Here is a 27,413-nt window from a genome sequence, read left to right as displayed (position 1 = left end):
ACACGAACAGTGAGAAGGACCAAATAGCACTCAAATCACCACAGGACCAGAGCGGTATACTACAAAGCAGAGGGGTATACTACAAAGAATAATTAATGAGTTAGCCAGCTAACTTTGATTAACAACCAGAAATAGCCACATTTTCTGGTTCATTAAGAATTAACTTGTATTTTTGGTTGTTGAGTCAACTAGATCATACTCATTTAAAGCTCATCTTTTGCAGTATACCTCTCAGAATCAATGAGTTAGCCAGCTTACTTGCCTACATTTTCTGAAATTACTTATTTTTTTTGACAGATAAGCTTGAAAATGGGCATGGTCTCATTGACTCAACCAAAAACAAATATCTAAGTTCAGCCTTCTTAAAAGATGCACTCCAGGATGTTAAGCACAAATTCATAACATATATATGTATGAATTTGATTATTTTCACATAACGAACTGCAACATATGAAATGGATGACTTAGCACACAAAACGTGAGCCACTTTTGGCTCTTGAGCACCACTTTCAAAACTGCTAGCTGAAATTATACAAAAGTTTGAGTGCATCTTCAAAGTTAGCCAGCTAACTCGATCCTGCTTTGCAGTATAACTGTCTAGCTACCAGCAGAAAGTTTAGTTTTACATTCATGTTGGTTTCACACCAGTCAACAACAGTGCTGTCTAGAACTGAGTCGGCTAATAAGACAAGGCTATCCTGGCCTAAGACAATAGTATCAATCTGCTAGCCTAAGCAACATCCCAAATACAGCGGAGAAAAAGTTTCAATATTCATGTTTGGTAAACTACTCCTCTTAGGAATCTTCCTTCGATAAGCATTCTGCGTCCATTTTTACATCGACCCAAAGTCGACGTGTCAATGATAAAACAATGACTATCATTTCTACCAAAAAATAGAATTTGGTTGATGGAGAGGTGGGGTATGGAAAATCAATGACTAAAAATGTAAATGTAGCAATCATAGGATATACACAACACAATTCAACATTTTAGAAAGGAAACATGAGATACATATTTTATTCACACTTTACAAAAAAAGCTAAGTCTTTAAATCTACTACAAATACTATCAGCAATTCAGGGGTATCAAACTGGACACATTTGTTTGTTCAAAACCAATAAAAACATATCAAGGGGGGGAAGTAGGGACAGAAAAAAAGCTTTTGAACAAGGACTACATTTATATTTCCCATTTCAACCTTTCCCCTTTGTAAAAATTCATAAAATTCTAACTTTAGCACGGTGGCAAAAGCATTATATTTACTTTAAAAAGGTGATTTTTATTTATTCAATAATAAATGTGGGAAAGGAGGGGGGGGCGTGATCATTCCATTTCCTGTTTAAAATGTGACAGTTGCAATATATAGTCAGTCATCATGGACATATTTCTGTCCAGATGGTAACAAAACAGAGATAGATAATAGCAACTTCTGTCTGGGCCACCTGACAGATTGGGAGACGGGTCAGTTCCCCACCGGTCCGACAGAGGAGATGGAACCACACAGGGGCTTCAGTAGCGGGGTTAAAAATACTAAAGTAATACACTTGACTGTTGTGTTTACGGGGTTGGACATTGGGCTAGGTATAGGGGAACATGCTTTTGTAGATTCAGAATTAATCAGTGGTGGAGGGGCAAGACAGGCTAGGTGACTATGGAGATAAAGGGACTATCGAGGGGTTCTAAGAGCTGTGCTAAAGTACAAGGACGGTGCAAAACATTCTGGAAGTGAGGGGGTTCAGAAGAGGTCTTCGCTTTGCCCAAGTGAACAAAAACTAAAGCTTGACAAATATTACATACCGGATTACTAGATCGCTCAACGAGGAGTATACACACACCATAACATTGTCACAGCTCATACAAAAAAGTAAGAAAATCCAAACGATAACAAAAAACCCAAAAGACAAATGTCTAGACAGTATTTAAAAATAAATGGAGAAGAGGTTGTTCAGGAGTTCGCCAATTGTAAATAGTGCAAGACGACAAACGGCTATAGTGAGGCACAATGTTCCGGTTGTACAACACCAATTGTGAGATACTGGATGTGCGTGATGTGAAATCACTGAAATGACAACCTATTTCTTAAGTAGTGCACTTTTGAACAGAGCCACATGGGACTGGCCAACAGAAGTGCACTATAGTGAATAGGGTGTTATTGGAGACCTAGCCTTACTTTAGTCTGAACTGTGAGTGGATGAATGGTAGGTTGGTGGCTGGCAGCAGTATGGACCAATGGCTTGTTAATAGAACGGGTGTGAAGACGCATCATAAGATTTTGTCAGTCAGTAGATCTATTTACAATCTGAGAAACATGCGCTCAAATCAAAACAAGCAACACTGATACATAAAAAAAAAAAAACAGTTAACCAAGGGCGGGAGAGCAAAGTAGTGGCAGCGAACGCCTGGAACAACCCCTTACGTCTTTTGTACAAGCTGGTCATTTAAATTTCATCTTAACATTTACTGGATATAAAAAAAAAAATAGCCATAGTTTACAATACAATCCTGTCTTTTTTTCTTCAAATTGGATCATAATTTACTCATAGTACAAAAAAAACCTGCCAGAAAACAGGTATTTTGTGGCTCATATACAATCGTGTAAAGACTGAATCTAGATTTATATTCTGTACAAACACTTGTGAAAAAACCCACTGCTGTAGAGTACGGAATCGATGGCTGAGGAAAAAAATCACTACTGGCCTCAAGACAGTGCTACAAGAGCTGCGCGTGTGAGACAGTGAGAGGATTGCTGGTTTAAACTCCTGTACATCAGCCATTGCCCTCCCTCTTTAAAAAGTAACACATATGAAAAAATTAAAGTTGAGAATTTCCCCCATTGCCTTGCCCCTCAGCCAAAATCCCCTACCCCATTACAAAAGGTGGAATATGGTCCAAATCTGAATGGGCTACTCCAGTCCTCGGGGGGCCTGATTGCAGTCACACTTTTGCCCCAGCTAACACACCCAACTCTAATAAATCAACTAATCATGATAGTTTAAAATACCATTAGTTTAAATCAGCTGTGTTGGCTAGAGATTGGGGAAAAAGTGTGACACCACTCCGGCCCGCAAGGACTGGAGTTGCACATCCCTGGACCAAATGAAGCAATATAACAACAAGACAAAGTCAACGACTGTCACCTACACATGCAGGAGGTAAAACAGTGTGCAAAAGGGGATGGTAGCTGGCCACTAATTACATGTTATTCAACTAATTAAAATCATTCAATTTGGTTCCAATCCAGAGGATACGGATTCATTTTTAGCACTATGATTGACCGGCATGCCAACAAGCCTCCGCTAACTAGAGCTTACTTGCTTCCACATAACAGGTCCAGACAAGTGTATTTGGTGGTTGCAGTCATCCTTTCCTAAAAGGATAATAATCATCATAATCTAAAAAAAAAAAAAAAACCTCAGGGCAATTCCACAGTAACAGAGAGACAGAATCTTCACTTTAAAATGTATGTCAAACAAAAACCAATGATTGCAACGCTAAGCCAACCATCTCTATGCACAAGGACTACTTTCCATTTCCACTGAAGATTTAGCAAAAACGTTTACTTGATGAACAGTGCAGATGAAGTTTGGTAACAGAATGACGGCACAAAAAAGTATTATGTTACCAAACTTTGCATCTGCACTGTTCCAAGAAACAGTGGTCAAATTCAGTGGAAATTGTTAAAAGTAGTAATTGTGCATGGTTTGTTTAAACTTTGCAATCATTGGTTTTTGTTCCGACATACATTTTAAAGTGAAAAATCTGAGTCAGTGTCACGTTACCGTGGAATTGCCCCTCAGCAGTGACAGTCTACATGCACCAGTGGGGTTTGTTTCTATTGCACCACTTGGAGAGGGAGACAGCTGACTTTGTTCTATTAGTAAATAGTAGTGAACTGGTAGCACCAGGTGAGCACCACAATTTTGGACCCACAGCGAGATTGGCCATATAGCACAGAAAGGAGGAGCGGCACACCATGTTATGATTTATATGGTAGATAGATATCTATATGGTAGAGAAAGCCCACTCTTAGCCTTGGCTGAGTCAGAAACGTCTAATGCCGTTTTTGCTGTTTTGAGATTGGTATAGAACAGACTATCAGCTTTAGAAGTGGTGTCCTTTTGCCTTCTTGCCTTGTGAAGGGTGTCCAAAGCTCGAGTGATACAAGGTATTTCTTGTGCCATTGTTCAAGACTGCACAGGTCATGTCAAAGACAACAAGAGTCAGGTGATATTGCTAAAGACATAAATATCTATACGGGGCCAGAAGGGATATTGTGATATTCGAAGCTACCATCCTTTCTATCTGTTAAAGAGTTCCAAAAAGCATTATGGGTAAGATGACCGGGTGAAGGGTTGGGGGGGTAGGAATCCAAAACACAAGATAATATACACAGACAGAATTGACATTTTCAAAATGAAAACAAATGGAAAAAATATATAACAGAAATCCCTGTCGGCCAGACCTCACTGTACGCCTGATTCCTATTTTACAGGTTGGTTGTGTATTCCCTCTTGTCTTCCTTCCTCGGAGTGAAAACGAGAGAAGCGCTGGAGGGCTAGAGGTTGCACACTGCTGTAGCATACTGCTGTAGCATACAGCGCCCCGTGTGGAGTGGGTTTGTCTCACCACTACCTGCGTCCGCCAGGCAGGTGGATGCCGTTGACCTGGTTGTTGGCCTGGACCTGGGGCAGAGTGCTGGGCAGCAGCAGCTCCAGCTGGGCGAACAGGGAAAAGTGGTCAGAGGGGATGTGGGGGTGCGGGCAGCCGCTGATATTGTTCTCATGGAGCCAGTTGGAGTCCAGGGGACCCAGGATGCCCAGCACGTTGATCTGAGGCTTGGAGTAGAAGATGTAGTCAATCACACCCTGAGGAGAGAGAGAGAAGAGGGGGATGAGTGACAGCGTTTGACCAGATTTTAATTAGGCAGGCAAACTGGTCATATCAAATAGAAACCGGTTTGAATGTTGTTACGTGTAGGATTGTGCTTTTTACGGAATGCCCAGTGCCGACTGCCGAATTGACTGCAATGATTGAGCTATACAAGCAGGAATGATACCCTACCAAGTGAACGTTGGCTCCTTGCACATCTTCCTTTGTTATCTGGCTTGTTTATATCCTCCATTTCAGTGTAAATGTATTTTTCCACTTGTCCGCGATCCATTCCTTGGTACAGTAGTTATCTAGCTAGCTTTGCAAATGTTTTAGCATTTCTAAGCCAACTAGTCGACCACCTTGGTGGACCTGTATGACATTTCTGTAAATTCGCTTTTAGCAAAATTCATCTAGCAAAATGTCGCTCAATAACTGAACACTTCTCCCCAACATGCAAACAGTCCGTCACAGATTCACTGGCGCAGGAAACTTTGTGGGCCGGTATTAGTTGATAAATACTGCAAGTCTGCAGACAGGAAGAGTAGAAAGATGATGCGTTTGAAAGACAAACAACCTGAACCAACTTCCATGCATTGCTAATGTAATTTATAGATAACTTATTTTATTCAGTACATTTTCTGTAATGTTTTTATTTGTTGGCTTTTATGTATTTTCACCGGCCAAAAGTCAGCAATTTCCGGCTAATGGAAAAGCTGATGACTGAGGAAGAGAACGCATGTGGAAGGGGAGAGCACTGATGAGTGCAACATCATGCCTAACAATTGGCCACAGTGGACACAATGTCAGAGTACATGAAACCTTTGCAAAGCAGGTGTATGCTGCAGAAAAGACCCCATGGGTCAATTTCAATGTCGTAAAAATAGGATTTCCTGATTTATCAGGACAAGATCAAACAGCAATCTGCTGTACTGTCAGAAGGCAGCCTCAGAGACAGTGCTTCAAGTGTGCGCACATGTGTGTTTGTGTGCGGCTCCTCACCTTGAAGTCAAAGGTGTAGTTGGTGTAAGGCATCAGGCTGTCCTCGTAGGCGCTCTTCAGCTTGAAGCCGTGGGTGATCCTGGAGTTGGATGTGGAGTTGCCGTTCTTGCCATTGCAATTGAAGTTGGTGAGGCTGTCCAGGTAGCGAAGCTCCTTGAAGTCCTTGTGGGTGCAGTCCACTCCACCCTGACTCAGGTACTCCACCACGCCTGGAGAGAGGGACGGTAGGGGTTTACATGAGTCCTGTTCAGTATAGGGGAATGTGCTACCTAAACTTGCCCAATTATGACAGATTTTCCTTTTCCATTGCAAAACGTTTTTCCCTACCGAACACAACCTATAAGTGTCTGTTAATTCCTTCATTCAAAGTAACCATCACCAGGCAGATCGTGGGCCCATCACTATTGATTGTTTATAGCTTTCCCTTCTAACCCAGTCACTCACCAGAGTCTGGTAGAGAGTTCAGGTCAGCACAGAGCACCAAAGGGATGCCGTTGGTCTCCCCAGAGACAGAGGATAGTTTGAGGCTGCGCGTGGCCTTGTCCACAATGTTCTTCACCTCAGACAGGAACATCATGGTCTGGACCAGCTTGACGTCGGAGTACTCTGGGTCCCAGTGCATGTGAGCATTAGCCACCAGGAGGAGCTGTTTCTCCATGCCATGCAGAGACTTCCCCGCTGGAGAGGAGGAGGCACAGAAAAATACATGTGTGGGGGTTACTTTAAAGGGTCAATAAAGCAGTACAAACAATAAAGAAGTCCATGCCACTGTTTTTGTAAAAAGCTGGGGCTGGAGAAATGGAACATCTCTTTAAAACGAACTGCAAACATCTGAAGCTGGAGACTCTTATCTCCCTCACTAACTTTAAGCATCAGTTGTCAGAGCAGCTTACCTATCATTGCACCTGTACACAGCCCATCTGTAATTAGCCCACCCAACTACCTCATCCCCATTATGTTATTTATTTTGCTAATTTGCACCCCAGTATCTCTATTTGCACATGATCTTATGCACATCTATCACTCCAATGTTAATACTAAATTGTAATTATTTTGCATTATGGCCTATTTATTGCCTTACCGCCATAACTTACTACATTTGCACACACTGTATATAAATGTTCTATTTTTCTATTGTGTTATTGACTGTACGCTTTTGTTTATCCCATATGTAACGGTGTTGTTGTTTTTAAATCGCACTGCTTTATCTTGGCCAGGTCGCAGTTGTAAATGAGAACTTGTTCTCAACTGGCCTACCTGGTTAAAAAGGTTTTTAAAAAAATTAAAATTATTAAACAGAGCCATGGATGCAAGTACTGACCATCCATGATATCAAGATGGCTGGTTTAACAATGTTGAGGCTATAGTGTTTATTATAAAATTTACTTAGTCGACAAACATTGGAGTAGAACAAGCTTATATACACACACACACTGAACAAAAATATAAATGCAACAATTTCAAAGATTTAACTGAGTTACAGTTCATAAGGAAATCAGTCAATTGATATGAATTCATTAGGCCCTAATCTATGGATTTCACATGACTGGGAATACAGATATGCATCGGTTGGTCACAGACACCTTTAAAAAAAATTGAAGGTACGTGGATCAGAAAACCAGTCAATATCTGATGAGACCACCATTTGCCTCATGCAGTGTGACTGTTATGACATGTCATAGGTTAGAGTTAGTAGATAAGTGGTTTGGGGCCATGGAGTCTACATTCCGATATGTCAAAGGAGATTACTGATGTTTAGGATAGCATGATTGATGGACAGGATATACTGATAACATCAAAGAATGGGAGTGCTCATTGACGATGGCCAAATGTGGTTGAAGAAATGTGTAACCAAGAGTATAAAAGATGAGAGATTTGTGTGTGTGGGTAGTTCAACTGACAAAGGGCAGAGCTATGTCCGTTTTGTTAGATGAACGCACAAGCTCGTGATCCAATAAACACTTGCTAACGTAAATTCTTGCATCCTCTCTTGGAATTGTGTACAGATCCTTGCGACATGGGTCTGTGCATTGCCATGCTAAAACACGAGGGGATGACGGCAGATGAATGGCATGACGATGGGCCTCAGGATTTCGTCACGGTATCTCTGCATTTCAAATTGCCATCGATAAAATGCAATTGTGTTCATTGTCCGTAGCTTATGCCTGCCCATACCATCACCCCACGGCACTCTGTTCACAACATTGACATCAGCAAACCGCTCGCCCACACGTCGCCATACACATGGTCTGCGGTTGTGAGGCCGGTTGGACATGCTGCCAAATTCTAAAACAACGTTGAGGCGACTTATGGTAGAGAAATTGACAAATTATCTGGCAACAGCTCTGGTAGACATTACTGCAGTCAGCATGCCAAGTGCATGCTCCCTTGAATTTTAGACATATGTGGCATTGTGTTGTGTGACAAAACTGCACATTTTAGAGTGGCCTTTTATTGTTCCCAGTACAATGTGCACCTGTGTAATGATCATGCTGTTTATTCAGATTCTTGATATGCCACACCTGTCAGGTGGATGGATTATCTTGGCAAAGGAGAAATGCTCATAAAGTGATAAACAGATTTGTGCACAACATTTTAGAAATAAGCTTTTGAGTATGGAACATTTCTGGGATCTTTTATTTACATGTTTATATTTTGGGTTCTGATGGTGTACGACAGTTGAACTAAGCTCATGTACCCATTGATTCTTGAAGAATATATATCATTCATAAGGCCAAAAATAGATGTAGCAATTGCTGATTGCCCCTTTAAAGGCAGAGCACAGCCGTGGGACACAAGACAGAAAAGTGCAGCAGCAGTCACTCCACCTTTGAAGTTCTAGGATTAAAGTGAGAAGAAGTTAAGGCGCTGTGGTACACCCTTGAAAACCGACTGGGAGACAGACATTTCTAAGCAATGCGGATACAGATAAAAACACATCACATTTTTTATAATTCACCGACCATACTACTAAACTTGTTCAGTCCTTTGAACACCAAATTAGTTAGAACAAGACAAAGAGGCAGGTGCAGGGGCGACAAATTTCAGAGCTTAACATTCAGTTAAATTTGCCAGTGGCAACTGAAAGCTACTGCCCAAATGAAAAAAATACTGGACTGGTACAAGATCTCACAGGAAAGCAGATGATATGCTCATAATTTCAATATTCAGTGATTTTCTCTATTTTGCGGGCGGATCAAGTAGCCTATAACCTACCCTCCATACACAAATAATTACATTTTAACTTGACAATATCATATTTACATTGATTGCGCAAATGTAAAATGTTATTTAAAAGAATTATTTTTTGCGATTTTGAACAGTTAGCAGGCTACAGTTGTAGGGCCCTATGAAATCAGTTTGATATTTCGCTAAATTCTGTTTTCACTGCTTTCCCTAGTTTTTTTTTTTTCTCAAAAATCTCAAGTCCACAACAATGCTTAAACCACATCAGGAGACCTTTGGGGGAGGGTGTAGTTGCCCTTTAATTCAATTGCCACCTACTAAGAGATCGTTGTGTTTGGCTTTCTGTGTTTCTGTAGCCTACTGTGCAATGAACAGCGACATACATGTGATGGCAGAGTTCGCAAAACAAATGCCGACCTGATAGATACAAATCATGATACAATTCTGCCAGTTAGATCTACCGTATTTTCCGCACTATAAGGCGCACCGGAGTATAAGCCGCAGCAGCTAAATTGAATGATATTGAATGATGTGTACATATATAAGCCGCACTGGACTATAAGCCGCAGGTGTTTTAATGTTTAATTACCATATGTAAGAGTTTGTGCACAGAGGGGATTGTCGGGAAAGAAATGGCTGCTTGAAAACTTCCTTTGCACAAACTGTCTCGCTCTCGTAATGTCTGTCTGTCTTGCTCTCGTTCTGTCTCTCGTACCACTCGGTTCCACTTTTACTTTTGCGCGCTACCTGTCTCACTCTTTTCCGCCTCCAGCTTTTCCTGCTGGAGCCCGCCGCTTAAAGGTGGGGGGCGCGGACCGGTCATAGAGCCCATAGAGTTAAAGTTGGTGGACTGTAACCTGTAAAATCCATAGATTTAGGAGGTCTTCTAGTGGCCGTTAGCTGTAAAAATCCATAGATTAGCCGCACCGTTATATAAGCCGCAGGGTCGAAAAAATGGAAAAAAGGCGCGGCTTATAGTCCGAAAATTACGGTACTTTACAGTCAACATTTAAATTTGGAACGTTTTTTGAGAAAGCCTTTAGGAAAAAATTTCTCTCAGCGCATGATTGAATTGTTCATTTAAGATTTAACCCAGACTTCACACCAAACTTTTTAAATACCTGGTTTGTATACCCACTGTTGCCTTAGCATTTACTGGTAGATGCTGTATCATAAGATTAAACGAATTATGTATATAAACTCTGGATTGCTGATGCTATACATTTGCCAATGAGAGGCTTTGAAGCCACCAGTGGGCCATATTGGCAGTTCCTACTCCACAGGAATGAATGGAATTCTACAGTATTGCAACTAAAAGTTAAGGACAAAATTACATATTTAAGTATTTTTTGTTGCAGTGGGGACCGTAACATTAGAACTTCCTAAAAATTATGCTTTAAAACTGTAGGAAGCATGGGTTTACACAAAGTAACAACAGTGTGGTCAAAAGACCGTTGTAGTCACGATCTGGTTACCTATAACTACACAGTTATGTTTTAGCGTTTTTACATATTTATTAACTTAATTCCGGATATCTTCGGAACTACCCACAAAGCACTATTTCTCAACGTCATATGGAGAACCAGTGCTACCAAGGTAGTTCCAGCTGGCTATTGTTAGCATGGCTAGCAGCTAACATGTAATTCCATTCCAAACCAAGTGTTGGCGCTGGTGAGCTACTATGTACATCCACGAAGAAGAAACCATATGAATTCATGGGAAAAACTGCATCTCCTCGTTTCCTGTGCGTTTGGAAGTGGTAATCGAGCGAGTGAGCGTTGTAGTGGTTTTCTGTCGTTCGTAGCTAGTACACCAATACCCACAAGGACGGGGTTACGACTCATTTGAAGTGGGACCGGTTTGTCCGGTTGATGCAAGCGGACTGGAGTATGGGAACCGTGTGCACATCTACTGTATGCAGTGATCATTTCACCCTGGAGGACGTTGATGGCTTAGCATAACCAGTGGAAGGCAGGATTCGGAATGAGACTGACAAACCAGGTGCTGTGCCGAGCATGACTGAAGCCTGCAACCTCCATTTTCTACAGACCTACAGGTACATCGCAAGTGTCAGCAGCGATGGCGATAAACCGGGTAAATTCAATGTGGATTTACCTCACTATAACGCTATTGGATAAGCGGACTCCCTCGGCCAGTGAAACGACCTCTCCGACTGAACTCGGCAGTCAATCGGTAAGTCTCCGTTCTCTTTAATTTATATCTGCTGGCTTTTTTTGTTGTGTTCTGTGGGTTCCTGCCAGTGCTAGACTAGTTGTTCTCTAGCTTACTACCGTGGTGGTTGGCTAGCAAGCAGGCTAAAATAACCAACTTTAGCTGGCAGGCTAAGAACTGCTTATACCGGTTACATTATTTGATAACTGGTTAGACGGTGTTATGAATTTCCAAACCTTGTTTACATTTACATTTTAGTCATTTAGCAGACGCTCTTATCCAGAGCGACTTACAGTTAGTGAGTGCATACATTATATTTTTCATACTGCCCCCCCGTGGGAATCGAACCCACAACCCTGGCATTGCAAACGCCATGCTCTACCAACTGAGCTACATCCCTGCCGGCCATTCCCTCCCCTACCCTGGACGACGCTGGGCCAATTGTGCGCCGCCCCATGGGTCTCCCGGTCATGGACGGTGTGGCCGGCTACGACAGAGCCTGGATTCGAACCAGGATCTCGTGGCACAGCTAGCACTGCGATGCAGTGCCTTAGACCACTGCGCCACTCGGGAGACTTAATGTATATAAAATTAATGCATTCCCTTTCCCCTATTTGACCTAGATATTTAGTGAGTATATATCGATATGTGGGCTGTGTGCCATTTTAAAAATGTATGTAGTTCTGTCCTTGAGCTGTTCCTGTTTATTATTGTTATGCATCATGTCATGTTGTGTAGACCCCAGGAAGAGTAGCTGCTGCTTTCGCAACAGCTAATGGGGGTCCTAATAAAATCCATGTTGAGCCCTGAATGGGATAGGGCCATAGCAAGGTGTAGGATCTACGGCCTTTTGTAGGCCCATTGATAAACTTTTTATTTTTTTGAAAAATGTAAACGTGAAGTGTTGGTCCCATGTTTCATGTGCTAAAATAAAAGATCCTAGAAAGTTTCCATACGCACAAAAAACTACTCAATTTGTGCACAAATGTGTTCACCATTCCTCTTAGTGAGCATTTCTCCTTTGCCAAGATAATCCATCCACCTGACAGGTGTGGTATATCAAGAAGTTGATTAAACCGTATGATCATTACACAGGTGCACCTTGTACTGGAGACAATAAAAGGCCACTAAAATATGCAGTTGTGTCACACAACGCCACAGATTGAGGGAGCGTGCAATTGGCATGCTGACTGCAGGAATGTCCACCAGAGCTGCTGCCAGAGAATGTAATGTTCAATACTCTACCATAAGCCGCCTCCAATGTCATTTTATAGAATTTGGCAGTACGTCCAACCGGCCTCACAACCACGTATAACCATTCCAGCCCAGGACCTCCACATCCGGCTTCGTCACCTGCGGGATCATCTGAGACTAGCCACACGGACAGCTGATAAAACTGAAGAGTATTTGTCTGTAATAAAGTCATTTTGTGGGGAAAACTAATTCAGATTGGCTGGGCCTGGCTCCCAAGTGGGTGGGCGTAAATGCCCTCTTGGGCCCCCCCATGGCTGCGCCCCTGCCCAGCAGAGTATGTGAGCACAGTTTAGCTGTTGGCCGCTCATTGCTCAAGGCGCTCCATGTCCTTACCTACCGCTAAAAAAAACGCTACAGGCCCACAGAAAAATAAACTCCTGCTCCAAATTCGCGCCATTCATTAAAATCACAATTTAACCAACACCCATCTATTTTTGTGACTACCTGGACCTAACAATTGTTTACGTATCGAAATCAAACCATATGGATTTGAATGAAAAGTATTTGAATAAACATGAAAAGGTGAATGTAAGAAACAAAACATCATTTCAAATAAGCTACATGTCATATTAAAAACAGCATATAATACTAGGTCAGGAGCCAGACAGGGAGCCTAAGAAGAAACAGAAATGAATTATTTAGGCTATATTATTTAAATTATTTCAAGGCTATAGCCTACAAAGGAATACATTGTGAAGCATTTGCGAGTGCAACACAATGGGCTGGTAGGGACGTAAAGTGCACAGCATTTAAACATTGTTGTATTAAATCATTATATAGTCTATAAATTGCACATTTAGGCTGTGAATTACTTAGAATTCAATAAAAAATTACTTATTGGTGCCTTTTGAATTCATTTTTAAAAACACAAGCTTGGCCAGTCTGTGGCTTTAGGCTCATGCGATTGTGCCTGGAGAGCCAGCCAGCAGCGGAGAATATCCTCTCCACACTTGCAGAGCCACTGGGGATGCTAAACACCCACTCTTGCCAGGCTGGGCAGAGATGTTTTTGTATTTTTCTATAGGTAGGCCTAAAGGTTTTTAGGCAAAATAACCCAATCAAAACAGAACGCTCCTTGGAAGTGGGAAAATGCCAGGCCCTATTGGGCCAAAATCAATTATGGCCTATTGTATAGATAATAGAAAAGTTTATGATCTGATTTCTGTTTATAAATACTTTGCTACAATGACAGTTATCTACCAACCTCATTCCCTCCTTTTAGCATGTGCACATAGTAAGTACACCATCATACTTTCGGGATACGTGTATTTTCAGATTCCACAACAATTATTTAGTTGTGGAGGTTTCATGTAGCCAGCGTGTGATCAATTTCCATATCCTGCGCGTAGAACAATGGCATGCGGTCTATAACCTAACAGTTTAGCACCATACCAGCAGGTGGCATCCAAGCCTTACACATAACATTTACATTTTAGTCATTTAGCAGACGCTCTTATCCAGAGCAACTTACAGTTAGTGAATACATATTTTTATACTGGCCCCCCGTGGGAATCGAACCCACAACCCTGGCGTTGCAAACGCCATGCTCGATCAACTGAGCTACATCCCTGCCGGCCATTCCCTCCCCTACCCTGGACGACGCTGGGCCAATTGTGCGCCACCCATGAGTCTCCCGGTCGCGGCCGGCTGCGACAGAGCCTGGATTTGAACCAGGATCTCTAGTGGCACAGTTAGCATAACAGTGGACACTACATCACCGCACTCACTCGCTTGCTCCTCATCTTTGTAAGTCAACTTGATTTAGCATGTGTGTTTTATCAGTTTCTTTATGAAAATATTTAGCGAACTCCATGACAGTAGCTAAAGCAAGGGGCTATTAGCAGCACACAAGTAGACTACAAATGCATGCTGGAGCGGGCATGCCCTGAGCTCGTGAAGTGAGCGTTTCTGGAGCAGAATTGGAGCAGGCGAGAAGGCCAACGCTCCAGCCTTTGGAAATCTCACTCCACGCTCCAGTCAAAATCAGGCACGCTCCGCTCCTCGCTCACTTACTTTGCTGCCCAGTCATGTGAAATCCATAGGTTAGGGCCTAATTAATTAATTTCAATTTCCTTATATGAACTGTAACTCAGTAAAATCATTGTTTATATTTTTGTTCAGATAGATATATTTTTATGGGGGGGGTGGGGACTCACTCAGGGTCTCAACCTAATGTTGGGAGTTAGAATAGTAGAACACACAAGATGCAATTTTGAAAATGGTTGTCCAGCAGCAGTTCCTCTTGTTATGTCAGTCACTCAATTAGCCCATGTCAGCAAAATCATTTTTGATTTGTAAGTTAGTTTAGCCAGCCATCTAAACTTGTAGTAATCATGGTCGAATTACCGACCAGGGCCCCCCCCATTGATTTTGTTAGTCACTCATATCACTGCAAAGATTTATCTCCACCCCATGGCAAAATGTGTAGAATTGCTGGAAATTAACTCCCAAACAAAAGTTAACTTAGGGGCCCCAAAAGGCTAGGGCTGGCTCTGACTGCATGTGTAGGTATGGATGTGGGTACGAAGTCCCGCTTGCCACTGCAGCCCCTCATGATGAGTTCAGATTTTTTTGTGGCCCCCACCCATATCAAAGTTGCCCATCTCTGGTCTAGGGTGAGAAAAGGCACAGGGCCATAGCTAGGTGTAGGGTGAGAAAAGGAACATAGCACTCACAGGATTCCTCCATCATTTCCTTTCGGACCTCCAGCAGTACGGCCACTCCGATGTTGTCCTTGGTCATGACCCTGTTGAGCATGGCCTCAGAGCCCTCAGAGTTAGCCATGGCAAGCTGGTTAAACTCCACTGTGTGTTTCTGCACCACACCGAACCTGAGAGAGGGAAGAGAGAAAGTAGAGAGGTAGGCAAGGGTGAAGAGAGACGGGCAGAGAAAGAGAGAAACAGACAAAGCAAGATGTGACAAGTAACCAGGTTTCCATCAAACGCAGAAGAATTACCTGATGCAAAAAATAAAAAAAATCACGACAGGACTGATGGAAACAGGAAATGTCGGTACAATTATAGAAATGCCGACTGACAATTTGTTCGTTTGACATGGTGGGATCTTTGTGTTAGTAAAAGTCATTATGCGAGAAATGGCGGCGGAAACGCCTACCACGACGTGGAAAAGCATGAAAAGGTTATATAGGCAGATGAAATCAAGGTGATCATGCAAATCTCCAATAGGCTAAATATCGAGGATAGGCTATTTGAATGCTGGTGACATGATCGGTACTTGGCTGCCAATTATCATATACAATGATCTTGCTCATCCACATAACCTATCCACTTTATCAGCAAACTGTTGTCGCGAGAGCATGCACCAAAACCAGATTGGACAAGTTTGATATATTTACAGTGAGGGAAAAAAGTATTTGATCCCTTGCTGATTTTGTACGTTTGCCCACTGACAAAGAAATGATCAGTCTATAATTTTAATGGTAGGTTTATTTGAACAGTGAGAGACAGAATAACAACAAAATCCAGAAAAACGCATGTCATAAATGTTATAAATTGATTTGCATTTTAATGAGGGAAATAAGTATTTGACCCCTCTGCAAAACTTGACCTAGTACTTGGTGGCAAAACCCTTGTTGGCAATCACAGAGGTCAGACGTTTCTTGTAGTTGGCCACCAGGTTTTCACACATCTCAGGAGGGATTTTGTCCCACTCCCTTTAAGAGTGTGCTCCTAATCTCAGCTCGTTACCTGTATAAAAAGACACCTGTCCACAGAAGCAATCAATCAGATTCCAAACTCTCCACCATGGCCAAGACCAAAGAGCTCTCCAAGGATGTCAGGGACAAGATTGTAGACCTACACAAGGCTGGAATGGGCTACAAGACCATCGCCAAGCAGCTTGGCGAGAAGGTGACAACAGTTGGTGCGATTATTCACAAATGGAAGAAACACAAAAGAACTGTCAATCTCCCTCAGCTTGGGGCTCCATGCAAGATCACCTTGTGGAGTTGCAATGATCATGAGAACGGTGAGGAATCAGCCCAGAACTACACGGGAGGATCTTGTCAATGATCTCAAGGCAGCTGGGACCATAGTCACCAAGAAAACAATTGGTAACACACTACGCCGTGAAGGACTGAAATCCTGCAGCGCCCGCAAGGTCCCCCTGCTCAAGAAAGCACATATACAGGCCTGTCTGAAGTTTGCCAATGAACATCTGAATGATTCAGAGGAGAACTGGGTGAAAGTGTTGTGGTCAGATGAGACCAAAATCGAGCTCTTTGGCATCAACTCAACTCGCCGTGTTTGGAGGAGGAGGAATGCTGCCTATGACCCCAAGAACACCATCAAACATGGAGGTGGAAACATTATGCTTTGGGGGTGTTTTTCTGCTAAGGGGACAGGACAACTTCACCGCATCAAAGGGACGATGGACGGGGCCATGTACCGTCAGATCTTGGGTGAGAACCTCCTTCCCTCAGCCAGGGCATTGAAAATGGGTCGTGGATGGGTATTCCAGCATGACAATCACCCAAAACACACGGCCAAGGCCACAAAGGAGTGGCTCAAAAAGAAGCACATTAAGGTCCTGGAGTGGCCTAGCCAGTCTCCAGACCTTAATCCCATAGAAAATCTGTGGAGGGAGCTGAAGGTTCGAGTTGCCAAACGTCAGCCTCAACCTTAATGACTTGGAGAAGATCTGCAAAGAGGAGTGGGAGAACATCCCTCCTGAGATGTGTGCAAACCTGGTGGCCAACTACAAGAAACGTCTGACCTCTGTGATTGCCAACAAGGGTTTGCCACCAAGTCATGTTTTGCAGAGGGGTCAAATACTTATTTCCCTCATTAAAATGCAAATCAATTTATAACATTTTTGACATGTGTTTTTCTGGATTTTTTTGTTGTTATTCTGTCTCTCACTGTTCAAATAAACCTACCATTAAAATTATAGACTGATCATTTCTTTGTCAGTGGGCAAACGTACAAAATCAGCAGGGGATCAAATACTTTTTTCCCCCTCACTGTATATTATCACAAGTTTGTTACAAAACCATCAGTAGAGTTAAATTAGTGGGCATGGGAACTTAACCGCAAAAGTGTTTTTTTACATCATCATGCACAGCCTTTTATCTGCAACAAGTCAGTTGATGGAAACACCACTCCTGGGAAAATGTGCATGTTGTTTTCATGCACATTTTAGAATATTAGCTTAAAAATCTGTCAACTTAGCTAGTGTCAGTCATTGAGCATTGTCTGCAAAAAAAGAATGCATTGACAGTGCTACTCCGGTGCACTCACTTTTCTGTCCTGTAGAAAACTGCACACCCGTCCACATGTTTGCGGTCTGACTCATGCATGGTTCTGGCTCGAGACTTGGGGCTGAAGAAGCCCTCATAGCCCTGCTCCTTCAGCTCTGGCAGGAAATACTGGTAGTACTGCTCAGTCTCCACTTCCTGTAGAAAATAAATCATGCATTAAAGAAGACAGATGACTGAACACACCCAAAACATGTACCAGGGAAATCAGGTTCATTGATCAATGACTTGCCAGAGAAAAACCAAAAGGACTGCGACAGGAGTTATTTAACACTGGTCGAGGTTTATCCACATACCTGTAGGCTGATGATGTCAGCGCTGCAGTTCATGATCTCCTGCATGATGGACTTCTTCCTGTACTCCCAGTTGAGGGCCCAGGAGGGGCAGTAGCCGTAGAGCTGGCGCGTGGCGTACTTATCACACAGCACGTTGTAGCACATCACTGAGAACAATGCTGAGAGGGAGGACAGGGAGGGAGACGTAGGATATAGAACCTTATTCACTGTATTCTTATTTTAGAAACATTTAGGGCAGGGACAATACCAGTATAGCGATACTCGTTAGTATCGTGGCAGGGAAACAACACACAAAGCAGATTTAACTTCTTTAGGAAAACAGCACTAATGTGTGTGTGTGTACAGGGACTGTCTGCTGGTCTCTCACCAGAAGGCCTCGTCTGGTCCGGCTCCTGGAGTGCGATCCACGACCGGGACGGGGGCTGCTCCGCGGGGGCTGGGGACAGGAGGGGTTGTCCATGTTAGCCATCAGTTATCTTTGCTAAAATGTTATGTGAGAGAGAGGGTGACTTACTGCGTTTGATTGAACCTGCCAGATTGTCCAGCAGGTAGTTGAGCAGTTTCCTCGTGCCATCATGCTCCTGGTACAGGCTCGTGATTTCTTGTGCAAGTGGGTTTCCTGTTAGGAGCAGGAAGAGGAAGGAACGAAGACAACGTTGAATTACATTATTCATTTATTTTTTAACGCAACGGGATCAACAATGGGGTCTCCAGGACGGAATGGTTACCAAGACGATAAGCCACACTCACCTTTCAACCCCAGTGTTTGTAACTGAAACAGTTTTCCCAATTCGAATGGCAGAACCCGTAACTGGTTGTTATTTAAAAGCAGCTCCCTGTTGAGGATGGACACAGGGAAATGCAGGTGTCAGAGACTAGCCCCTGTGACAATATAGCCCCTTTCTCAACTTTCCCATAAACAATTAACACATTGACCAGTGATCTATACAGGCAAAAGTAAATGCTCTGTGAGCCCAACAAGTTTATTTTTTTTAAACATTTTTTTGGGACAATGGTTATTTTCAACACCAACCAGTGACAAGTCCAGTTTAGAACAAAGTGAATCGTGGGAAACTCAGTTCCCAGCGGCTCACCTGAGAGACACCATGTTGCCGAGCTCTGCCGGCAGGCTCCTGATCTTATTGGACGACAGATCCAGGTACAACAGGTTGTGTAGTTTGGCAATGTCGGGCGGGATACGTGACAGACAGTTGTCAGCGATATGTAGGGCAGTGAGGTGGGTCAGAGTCCACAGAGATGGGCTCAGGCTCCTGACATTACCTGGAGAGAGAGATGTGGAGGGGGAGACAGGTAGATAAACATACACAGTTGAGTCATGTCTCTCTGTGGTGGCTTTTCATGCAAAGCAGATACAGGTTTGTTTCTACCTAACACATGAGTAAACAGCCATGCTGGACTTACCGGTCAAACCAATATACAGGCCTATAAAACAGAGGACCTTATCCTCTAAGGATTAGAATGCTAGTCCCTGAACAAAAATGGTTGATAAACTGGCCTAGACTAGATAATCCTCACATGTTGAGTCCTAATATGAGAACAGCACCCCTCCACAACCTCTGTGCCACCCCCTGCCATGCTCACCTGTGATTTCCAGCTCAGCCCAGTAAGACTTCTTTCCATTGGCTGCCTCCTCAGTTGACATGATGGTGTACATCCGCCTGGGGTCTGGCGGTTCATATTTTTCCTTGGGCATTCCTGCTGTAACACTGTGGGGGAAATGTTTTTTAGTAACTGAACATGATATCTATCCACTGATAAAATGCATGTCAAACACAATGACATTTTGAAAGAATGACTGTTCACTAGCAGCTTGCTAGCTACTTTACAAACATGCAAAGAGGAACCTTGTACATTTTCAAGAGGGCTTCACTTGATTCTGACAACTTCTGGAAATGAGGCTCAAATATGTGGCCATATTATTGGCTGGCTGCTGATACTAATTGCAGAAATAACTCAGTTTCAATGAGAATGCATTGCTTTACAGCTTAGCAATGAGTGATATCAATAAAGTTGAACTTATAATACTCATGACAACAGCCAAGTTATCTAGTTAGCCAGCCAACTAGCTCTACACAACAGGCCGCACAGAGCAATAACAACCATCACTAACTAGCTAGAGAACACAAACTGGCCGGCTAGTTAGCCAATTGATTTACGCGTTGAGGCCGGCATCGAGTCAGGAAAACTGGGACTAGCTAGATGTCTTATAATTTAAGCTACTGTTAGGGGCTAACTAGCAAATTAGCCAACGGCCGTCTACTACTGAATAACTTCGTCCGAATTATAGTTAGCTGATATAGTTCCCTAACCAATGAATTGAGAAGATATTAACGTTGGAATATTATTCTAGATGTAACTGACCATAACACATTAGGCTGACTGAGTAGCAGCTAGCTAGCTCACTTACGGCTAGCTAGCTAGCGTAACTATCCTGGCTATTCCTAGTGGAAACCCCCGCTGAAAGCTAATGTTGGCTAGCTCAGCTAGGCATCTACATTTTTCGAACTTGTCCGAGTAAAGTCCCACTTTATGAAATATCTATGCAGCAATAATAGAAAACAATTGAGTTGTGGATCTGTTTGACCCAAAGAACCTCGTCGCTCGTGTTAATTTTTACCTGCAAAAGCATACCAATCTGTATCGCGAGGACGAATGCGTGCTCTCTTTTGTTTCTACTTTTCTCGTTTCCGCTGCTATATCACAAGGAGCAAACAAGCATCATGGCGACTGTCAGGTTTTTTCTCGCTGTGTGATAATAACGCTTGATGCTATTGGTTAGTTCTTGGATGGACCGCACCATCTGTGGTTGAGCTAGGACGGCTTTGGTTGAACGTTTAAGGGAAACTTCAGGGGTGTGTTCAAGAATCAACAGCTGTCAATCAAACTGATCACGTCACATGAGTCTGGTCTCAACTTTCATCACTCTTGGCTGAACCATTCTTTGTTCTTTATAATGAGCAAATCATGGACGCTGAAATCCTAGTCATAATGAGCGAGTGGGCTGAACTATACAGCACATGGCTATGTTCTTCATACACTTGGTTCTTTGCTTGATTTGAGACCATGCAACCTATCAGCATATGGTGCTTGAATTACTGGCTTACTTCCTGTGTTGATATTTTTTTATTTAACCTTTATTTAACCAGGTTAGCCAGTTGAGAACAAGTTCTCATTTACAACTGCGACCTGGCCAAGATAAAACAAAGCATTGCGATAAAAACAACAACACGGAGTTACATATGGGGTAAACAAAACATAAAGTCAAAAATACAACAGAAAATCTATATACAGTGTGTGCGAATGTAGTAAGTTATGGAGGTAAGGCAATAAATAGGCCATAGTGCAAAATAGTTAAAATTTCGTATTAACACTGGAATGATAGATGTGCAAAGGATGATGTGCAAATAGAGATACTGGGGTGCAAATTAGCAAAATAAATAACAATATGGGGATGATGTAGTTGGGTGGGCTAATTTCAGAATGGCTGTGTACAGGTGCAGTGATCGGTAAGCTGCTCTGACAACTGACGCTTAAAGTTCGTGAGGGAGATAAGAGTCTCCAGCTTCAGAGATTTTTGCAGTTCGTTCCAGTCATTGGCAGCAGAGAACTGGAAGGAATGGCGGCCAAAGGAGGTGTTGGCTTTGGGGATGACCAGTGAGATATACCTGCTGGAGCGCATACTACGGGTGGGTGTTGCTATGGTGACCAGTGAGCTAAGATAAGACAGGGATTTGCCTAGCAGTGATTTATAGATGACCTGGAGCCAGTGGGTTTGGCAATGAATATGTAGTGAGGGCCAGCCAACAAGAGCGTACAGGTCACAATGGTGGGTAGTATATGGGGCTTTGGTGACAAAATGGATGGCACTGTGATATACTACATCCAATTTGCTGAGTAGAGTGTTGGAGGCTATTTTGTAAATGACATCGCCAAAGTCAAGGATCGGTAGGATAGTCAGTTTTACGAGGGCATGTTTGGCAGCATGAGTGAAGGAGGCTTTGTTGCGAAATAGGAAGCAGATTCTAGATCTAACTTTTGATTGGAGATGCTTAATGTGAGTCTGGAAGGAGAGTTTACAGTCTAACCAGACACCTAGGTATTTGTAGTTGTCCACATACTCTAGGTCAGACTCGCCGAGAGTAGTGATTCTAGTCGGGTGGGCAGTTGCAAGCAGTGTTCGATTGAAGAGCATGCATTTAGTTTTACTAGTGTTTAAGAGCAGTTGGAGGCTACGGAAGGAGTGTTGTATGGCGTTGAAGCTCGTTTGGAGGTTTGTTAACACAGTGTCCAATGAAGGGCCAGATGTATACAAAATTGTGTCGTCCGCATAAAGGTGGATCCGAGCGTCACCAGCAGCAAGAGCGACATCATTGATATAAACAGAGAATAGAGTCGGCCCGAGAATTGAACCCTGTGGCACCCCCATAGAGACGGCCAGAGATCCAGACAACAGGCCCTCCGATTTGACACATTGAACTCTATCTGAGAAGTAGTTGGTGAACCTGGCGAGGCAGTCATTAGAGAAACCAAGGCTATTTAGTCTGCCAATAAGAATGCGGTGGTTGACAGAGTCGAAAGCCTTGGCCAGGTCGATGAAGACGGCTGCGCAGTACTGTCTTTTATCGATCGCGGTTATAATATCGTTTAGGACCTTGAGCGTGGCTGAGGTGCACCCATGACCAGCTCGGAAACCGGATTGCATAGCGGAGAAGGTACGGTGGGATTCGAAATGGTCGGTGATCTGTTTGTTAACTTGGCTTTCAAATACTTTTGAAAGGCAGGGCAGGATGGATATAGGTCTGTAACAGTTTGGATCTAGAGTGTCACCCCCTTTGAAGAGGGGGATTACTGCGGCAGCTTTCCAATCTCTGGGGATCTCAGACATTACGAAAGAGAGGTTGAACAGGCTAGTAATAGGGGTTGCGACAATTTCGGTGGCTAATTTTATAAAGAAAGGGTCCAGATTGTCTAGCCCAGCTGAATTGTAGGGGTCCACATTTTTCAGCTCTTTCAGAACATCAGCTGTCTGATGTGTGAAGAATATTGACGGGATTTAACCGGGTGAGCGTTGATTGCATGCTATTTGGAACCGGGCTGCCCGGTTCTGGCAAATGGCGAAGTCGGCTGAAAACAAAAGTGACGTAGGTTAAACACATGGAGTAATGTTTAGGATTCTTTGTTTTCACATGCAAAAGTGATTGTTTATGATAAAAAAAACACTTTATCTGCCTTCCCAAAGAAAACTAGTTAAAACATATACAGTATTTTATGGAAGAGATGTACAGTGCCTTCAGAAAGTATTAATACCCCTTGATTTCTTCCACATTTTGTTGTGGTACAGCCTGAATTCAAAATGGATTAAATAGATTATTTTTTCTAAGCCATCTACACACAATACCCCATAATGGCAAAGTGCAGGGCTGGCGTTATGGCTGGCCTTAGGTGGCCTGGCCCGCCCTACCATACCTTCTTGCCCGTCCATATAAAATATTGAAATATTGATAATTTATTTGAGTAAAACGTGCGCTGACAGAAATAAATCTCAGATAAAGCATCTGATCGAGCAAAAAGGCGCCCCTCTGTCTCAATATGTGTAAACCAAGTATCTGATGCTGTCTGGACAAAAGCAGTATGGCATGTCATACTATTCTGAGCAAAAATATAAACGCAACATGTAAAGTGTTGGTCCCATGTTTCATGAGCTGAAATAAAAGTAACCCAACATTTTCCATACGCACAAAAAGCTTAATTCTCTCACATTTTGTGCACAAATTTGTTTACATCTCTGTTAGTGAGCATTTCTCCTATGCCAAGATAATCCATCCACCTGACAGGTGTAGCATATCAAAAAGATGATTAAACAGCATGAGCATTACACAGGTGCACCTTGTGCTGGGGACAATAAAAGGTAACTCTAAAATGTGCAGTTTTGTCACACAACACAATGCCACAGATGTCTCAAGTTTTGAGGGAGCATGCAATTGGCATGCTAACTGCAGTAATGTACACCAGAGCTGTTGCCAGAGAATTGTACCGGGCAGATGGCAGATGGCAGGCAGCGTGTATGGCGTTGTGTGATTGAGCGGTTTGCTGATGTCAACATTGTGAACAGAGTGCCCCATGGTGGGGTTATGGTATGGGTAGGCATAAGCTACAGACAACGAACACAATTGCATTTTAACAATGGCAATTTGAATGCACAGAGATACCATGATGAGATTCTGAGGCCCATTGTCATGCCATTCATCCGCCGCCATCACCTCATGTTTCAGCATGATTATGCACGGCCCCACGTCGTAAGGATCTGTACACAATTCCTGGAAGCTGAAAATGTCCCAGTTCTTCCAAGGCCTGCATACTCACTAGATGGGATGCTCTGGATTGACATGTTCGACAGCATGTTCCAGTTCCCGCCATTATCCAGCAACTTCGCACATCCATTGAAGAGGAGTGAGACAACATTCCACAGGCCACAATCAACAGCCTGATCAACTCTATACGAAGGAGATGTGTCGCGCTGCATGAGGCAAATGTTGGTCATACCAGATACTGACTGGTTTTCTGATCCATGCCCCTACTTTTTTCTTTAATGTATTAGTGGCCAACATATGCATATCTGTATTCCCTGTCATGTGAAATGTATACAGTTGCGGTCAAAAGTTTTGAGAATGACACAAATATTAATTTTCACAAAGTCTGCTGCCTCAGTTTTTATGATGGCAATTTGCATATACTCCAGAATGTTATAAAGAGTGATCAGATGAATTGCAATTAACTGCAAAGTCCCTCTTTGCCACGAAAATGAACTTAATCCCCAAAAAACATTTCCACTGCATTTCAGCCCTGCCACAAAAGGACCAGCTGACATCATGTCAGTGATTCTCTCGTTAACACAGGTGAGAGTGTTGACGAGGACAAGGCTGGAGATCACTCTGTCATGCTGATTGAGTTAGAATAACAGACTGGAAGCTTTAAAAGGAGGGTGGTGCTTGAAAATGTAAATGTAAATCATTGTTCTTCCTCTGTTAACCATGGTTACCTGCAAGGAAACACGTGCCATCATCACTGCTTTGCACAAAAAGGGCTTCACAGGCAAGGATATTGCTGCTAGTTAAGATTGCGCCTGAATCAACAATTTATCGGATCATCAAGAACTTCAAGGAGAGAGGTTCAATTGTTGTGAAGAAGGCTTCAGGGTGACCAAGAAAGTCCAGCAAGCGCCAGGACTTTCTCCTAAAGTTGATTCAGCTGCAGGATCGGGGCACCACCAGTGCAGAGCTTGCTCAGGAATGGCAGCAGGCAGGTGTGAGTGCATCTGCACGCACAGTGAGGCGAAGACTTTTGGAGGTAAAAGGTACAGGGATTGGACTGCTGAGTACTGGGGTAAAGTCATTTTCTCTGATGAATCCCCTTTCCGATTGTTTGGGGCATCCGGAAAAAAGCTTATCCGGAGAAGGCAAGGTGAGCGCTATCATCATTGCTGTGTCATGCCAACAGTAAAGCATCCTGAGACCATTCATGTGTGGGGTTGCTTCTCAGCCAAGGGAGTGGGCTCACTCACAATTTTCCCTAAGAACACAGCCATGAAAAGAATGGTACCATCACATCCCCCGAGAGCAATTTCTCCCAACCATCCAAGAACAGTTTGGTGACGAACAATACCTTTTCCAGCATGATGGAGCACCTTGCCATAAGGCAAAAGTGATAACTAAGTGGCTCGGGGAACAAAACATAGACATTTTGGTTCCATGGCCAGGAAACTCCCCAGACCTTAATCCCATTGAGAATTTATGGTAAATCCTCAAGAGGCGGGTGGACAAACAAAAACCCACAAATTCTGATAAACTCCAAGCATTGATTATGCAAAAATGGGCTGCCATCAGTCAGGATGTGGCCCAGAAGTTAATTGACAGCATGCCAGGGCGAATTGCAGAGGTCTTGAAAAAGAAGTGTCAACACTGCAAATATTGACTCTTTGCATAAACCTAATGTAATTGTCAATAAAAGCCTTTGACACTTATGGAATGCTTGTAATTATACTTCAGTATACCATAGTAACATCTGACAAAAATATCTAAAAACACTGAAGCAGCAAACTTTGTGAAGACCAATACTTGTGTCATTCTCAAAACTTTTGACCACGACTGTACATTAAGGCCTAATTCATTTATTTCAATTGACTGAATTCCTTATATGAACTGTAACTCAGTAAAATATTTGAAATTGTTGCATGTTGCATTTATATTTTTGTTCAGTGCATTTCTGGCCAGACAGGATCAGATACATGTACTACATATAGTAAGACAGGGGTGCACTGTTTGGCTCTCTCGGATGGAGATTGATTCATACCAAAATTAAGCCTACTGAAGCTACTGATACCTCTCACCAAGTCACCTAACATCTTCCTAGCGCCATAGGATACTGCTATTAATTAACATTGACTGTCAATGCAGACAAGTTTTTTGTAGGTCATCAAACTGCTGACGCGTTCACGTCACGTGACATGTAAACGTCATGTAGATGTAGGTGAGGAGCGGGATTATTTAAGATACTCTTTGAAGAGGTATGGTTTCAGATGCTTTCGGAAGATGGGCAGAGACTCTGCTCTCCTAGCTTCAGGGGGAAGCTGGTTCCACCATTGGGGTGCCAGGACAGAGAAGAGCTTGGACTGGGCTGAGCGGGACTGCCCTCCCATCGGGGTGGGAGGGCCAAGAGACCAGAGGTGACAGAACAGATTGCTCGGATTGGGGTGTAGGGTTTGAGCATAGCCTGAAAGTAGGGAGGGGCAGTTCCTCTTGCTGCTCCGTAGGCAAGCACCATGGGCTGCAAGCTTTGACTGGAAGCCAGTGGAGTGTGTGGAGGAGCGGGGTGACATGGGAGAACTTGGGAAGGTTGAAAACCAGGCGGGCTGCAGCTTTCTTGATAAGTTGCAGGGGTTTGACGGCACAAGCAGGGAGCCCACCCAACAGCGAGTTGCAGTAGTCAAGATGGGAGATGACAAGTACCTGGATTAGGTCCTTCACCGCTTCCCGTGGAAGGTGGGTCGTACACTACGGATGTTGTAGAGCATGAATCTGCAGGAGTGAGTCACTGCTTTGATGTTTGCAGAGAACGACAGGGTGTTGTCCAGTGTTACGCCAAGGTTTTTTGCACTCTGGGAGTGTGAAACTGTGGAGTTGTCAACCGTGGTGAGAGGTGATGAGAGGTCTTTGAGCGAGCAGGCCTTCCCCGGGAGGAAGAGCAGTTAAATTTCTTCGAGGTTGACCTTGAGGTGGTGGGCCGACATCCAAGCTGAGATATATGCCAGGCATGCAGAGATGCATGTCACCACCTCGGG

At 43.2% G+C, this 27,413-nt stretch overlaps 1 protein-coding gene across 1 annotated transcript; it reads right to left on the bottom strand.

Moving 5' to 3' along the window:
• Window positions 1–4,115: 4,115 nt before the first annotated feature.
• LOC121544673 (CCR4-NOT transcription complex subunit 6) lies at window positions 4,116–20,896 on the bottom strand. The gene is made up of 12 exons (XM_041854721.2): window positions 20,694–20,896; window positions 19,658–19,782; window positions 19,150–19,336; window positions 18,806–18,891; window positions 18,570–18,674; window positions 18,423–18,491; window positions 18,056–18,213; window positions 17,743–17,897; window positions 15,160–15,314; window positions 6,317–6,550; window positions 5,873–6,081; window positions 4,116–4,866 (listed from the first exon to the last, which is right to left on the bottom strand). The coding sequence occupies exons 2-12, from the start codon at window positions 19,767–19,769 to the stop codon at window positions 4,630–4,632; spliced, it is 1,707 nt and encodes a 568-aa protein (XP_041710655.1). The 5' UTR covers window positions 19,770–19,782; window positions 20,694–20,896; the 3' UTR covers window positions 4,116–4,629.
• Between the last annotated feature and the right edge of the window lie 6,517 nt (window positions 20,897–27,413).

Source organism: Coregonus clupeaformis, chromosome 3 (assembly GCF_020615455.1).
Source record: "Coregonus clupeaformis isolate EN_2021a chromosome 3, ASM2061545v1, whole genome shotgun sequence".
In the NCBI taxonomy this organism is placed as follows: domain Eukaryota; kingdom Metazoa; phylum Chordata; class Actinopteri; order Salmoniformes; family Salmonidae; genus Coregonus; species Coregonus clupeaformis.
The sequence above is the reverse complement of the archived record's forward strand: the minus strand, read 5'-3'. Positions and strand labels throughout refer to the sequence as shown.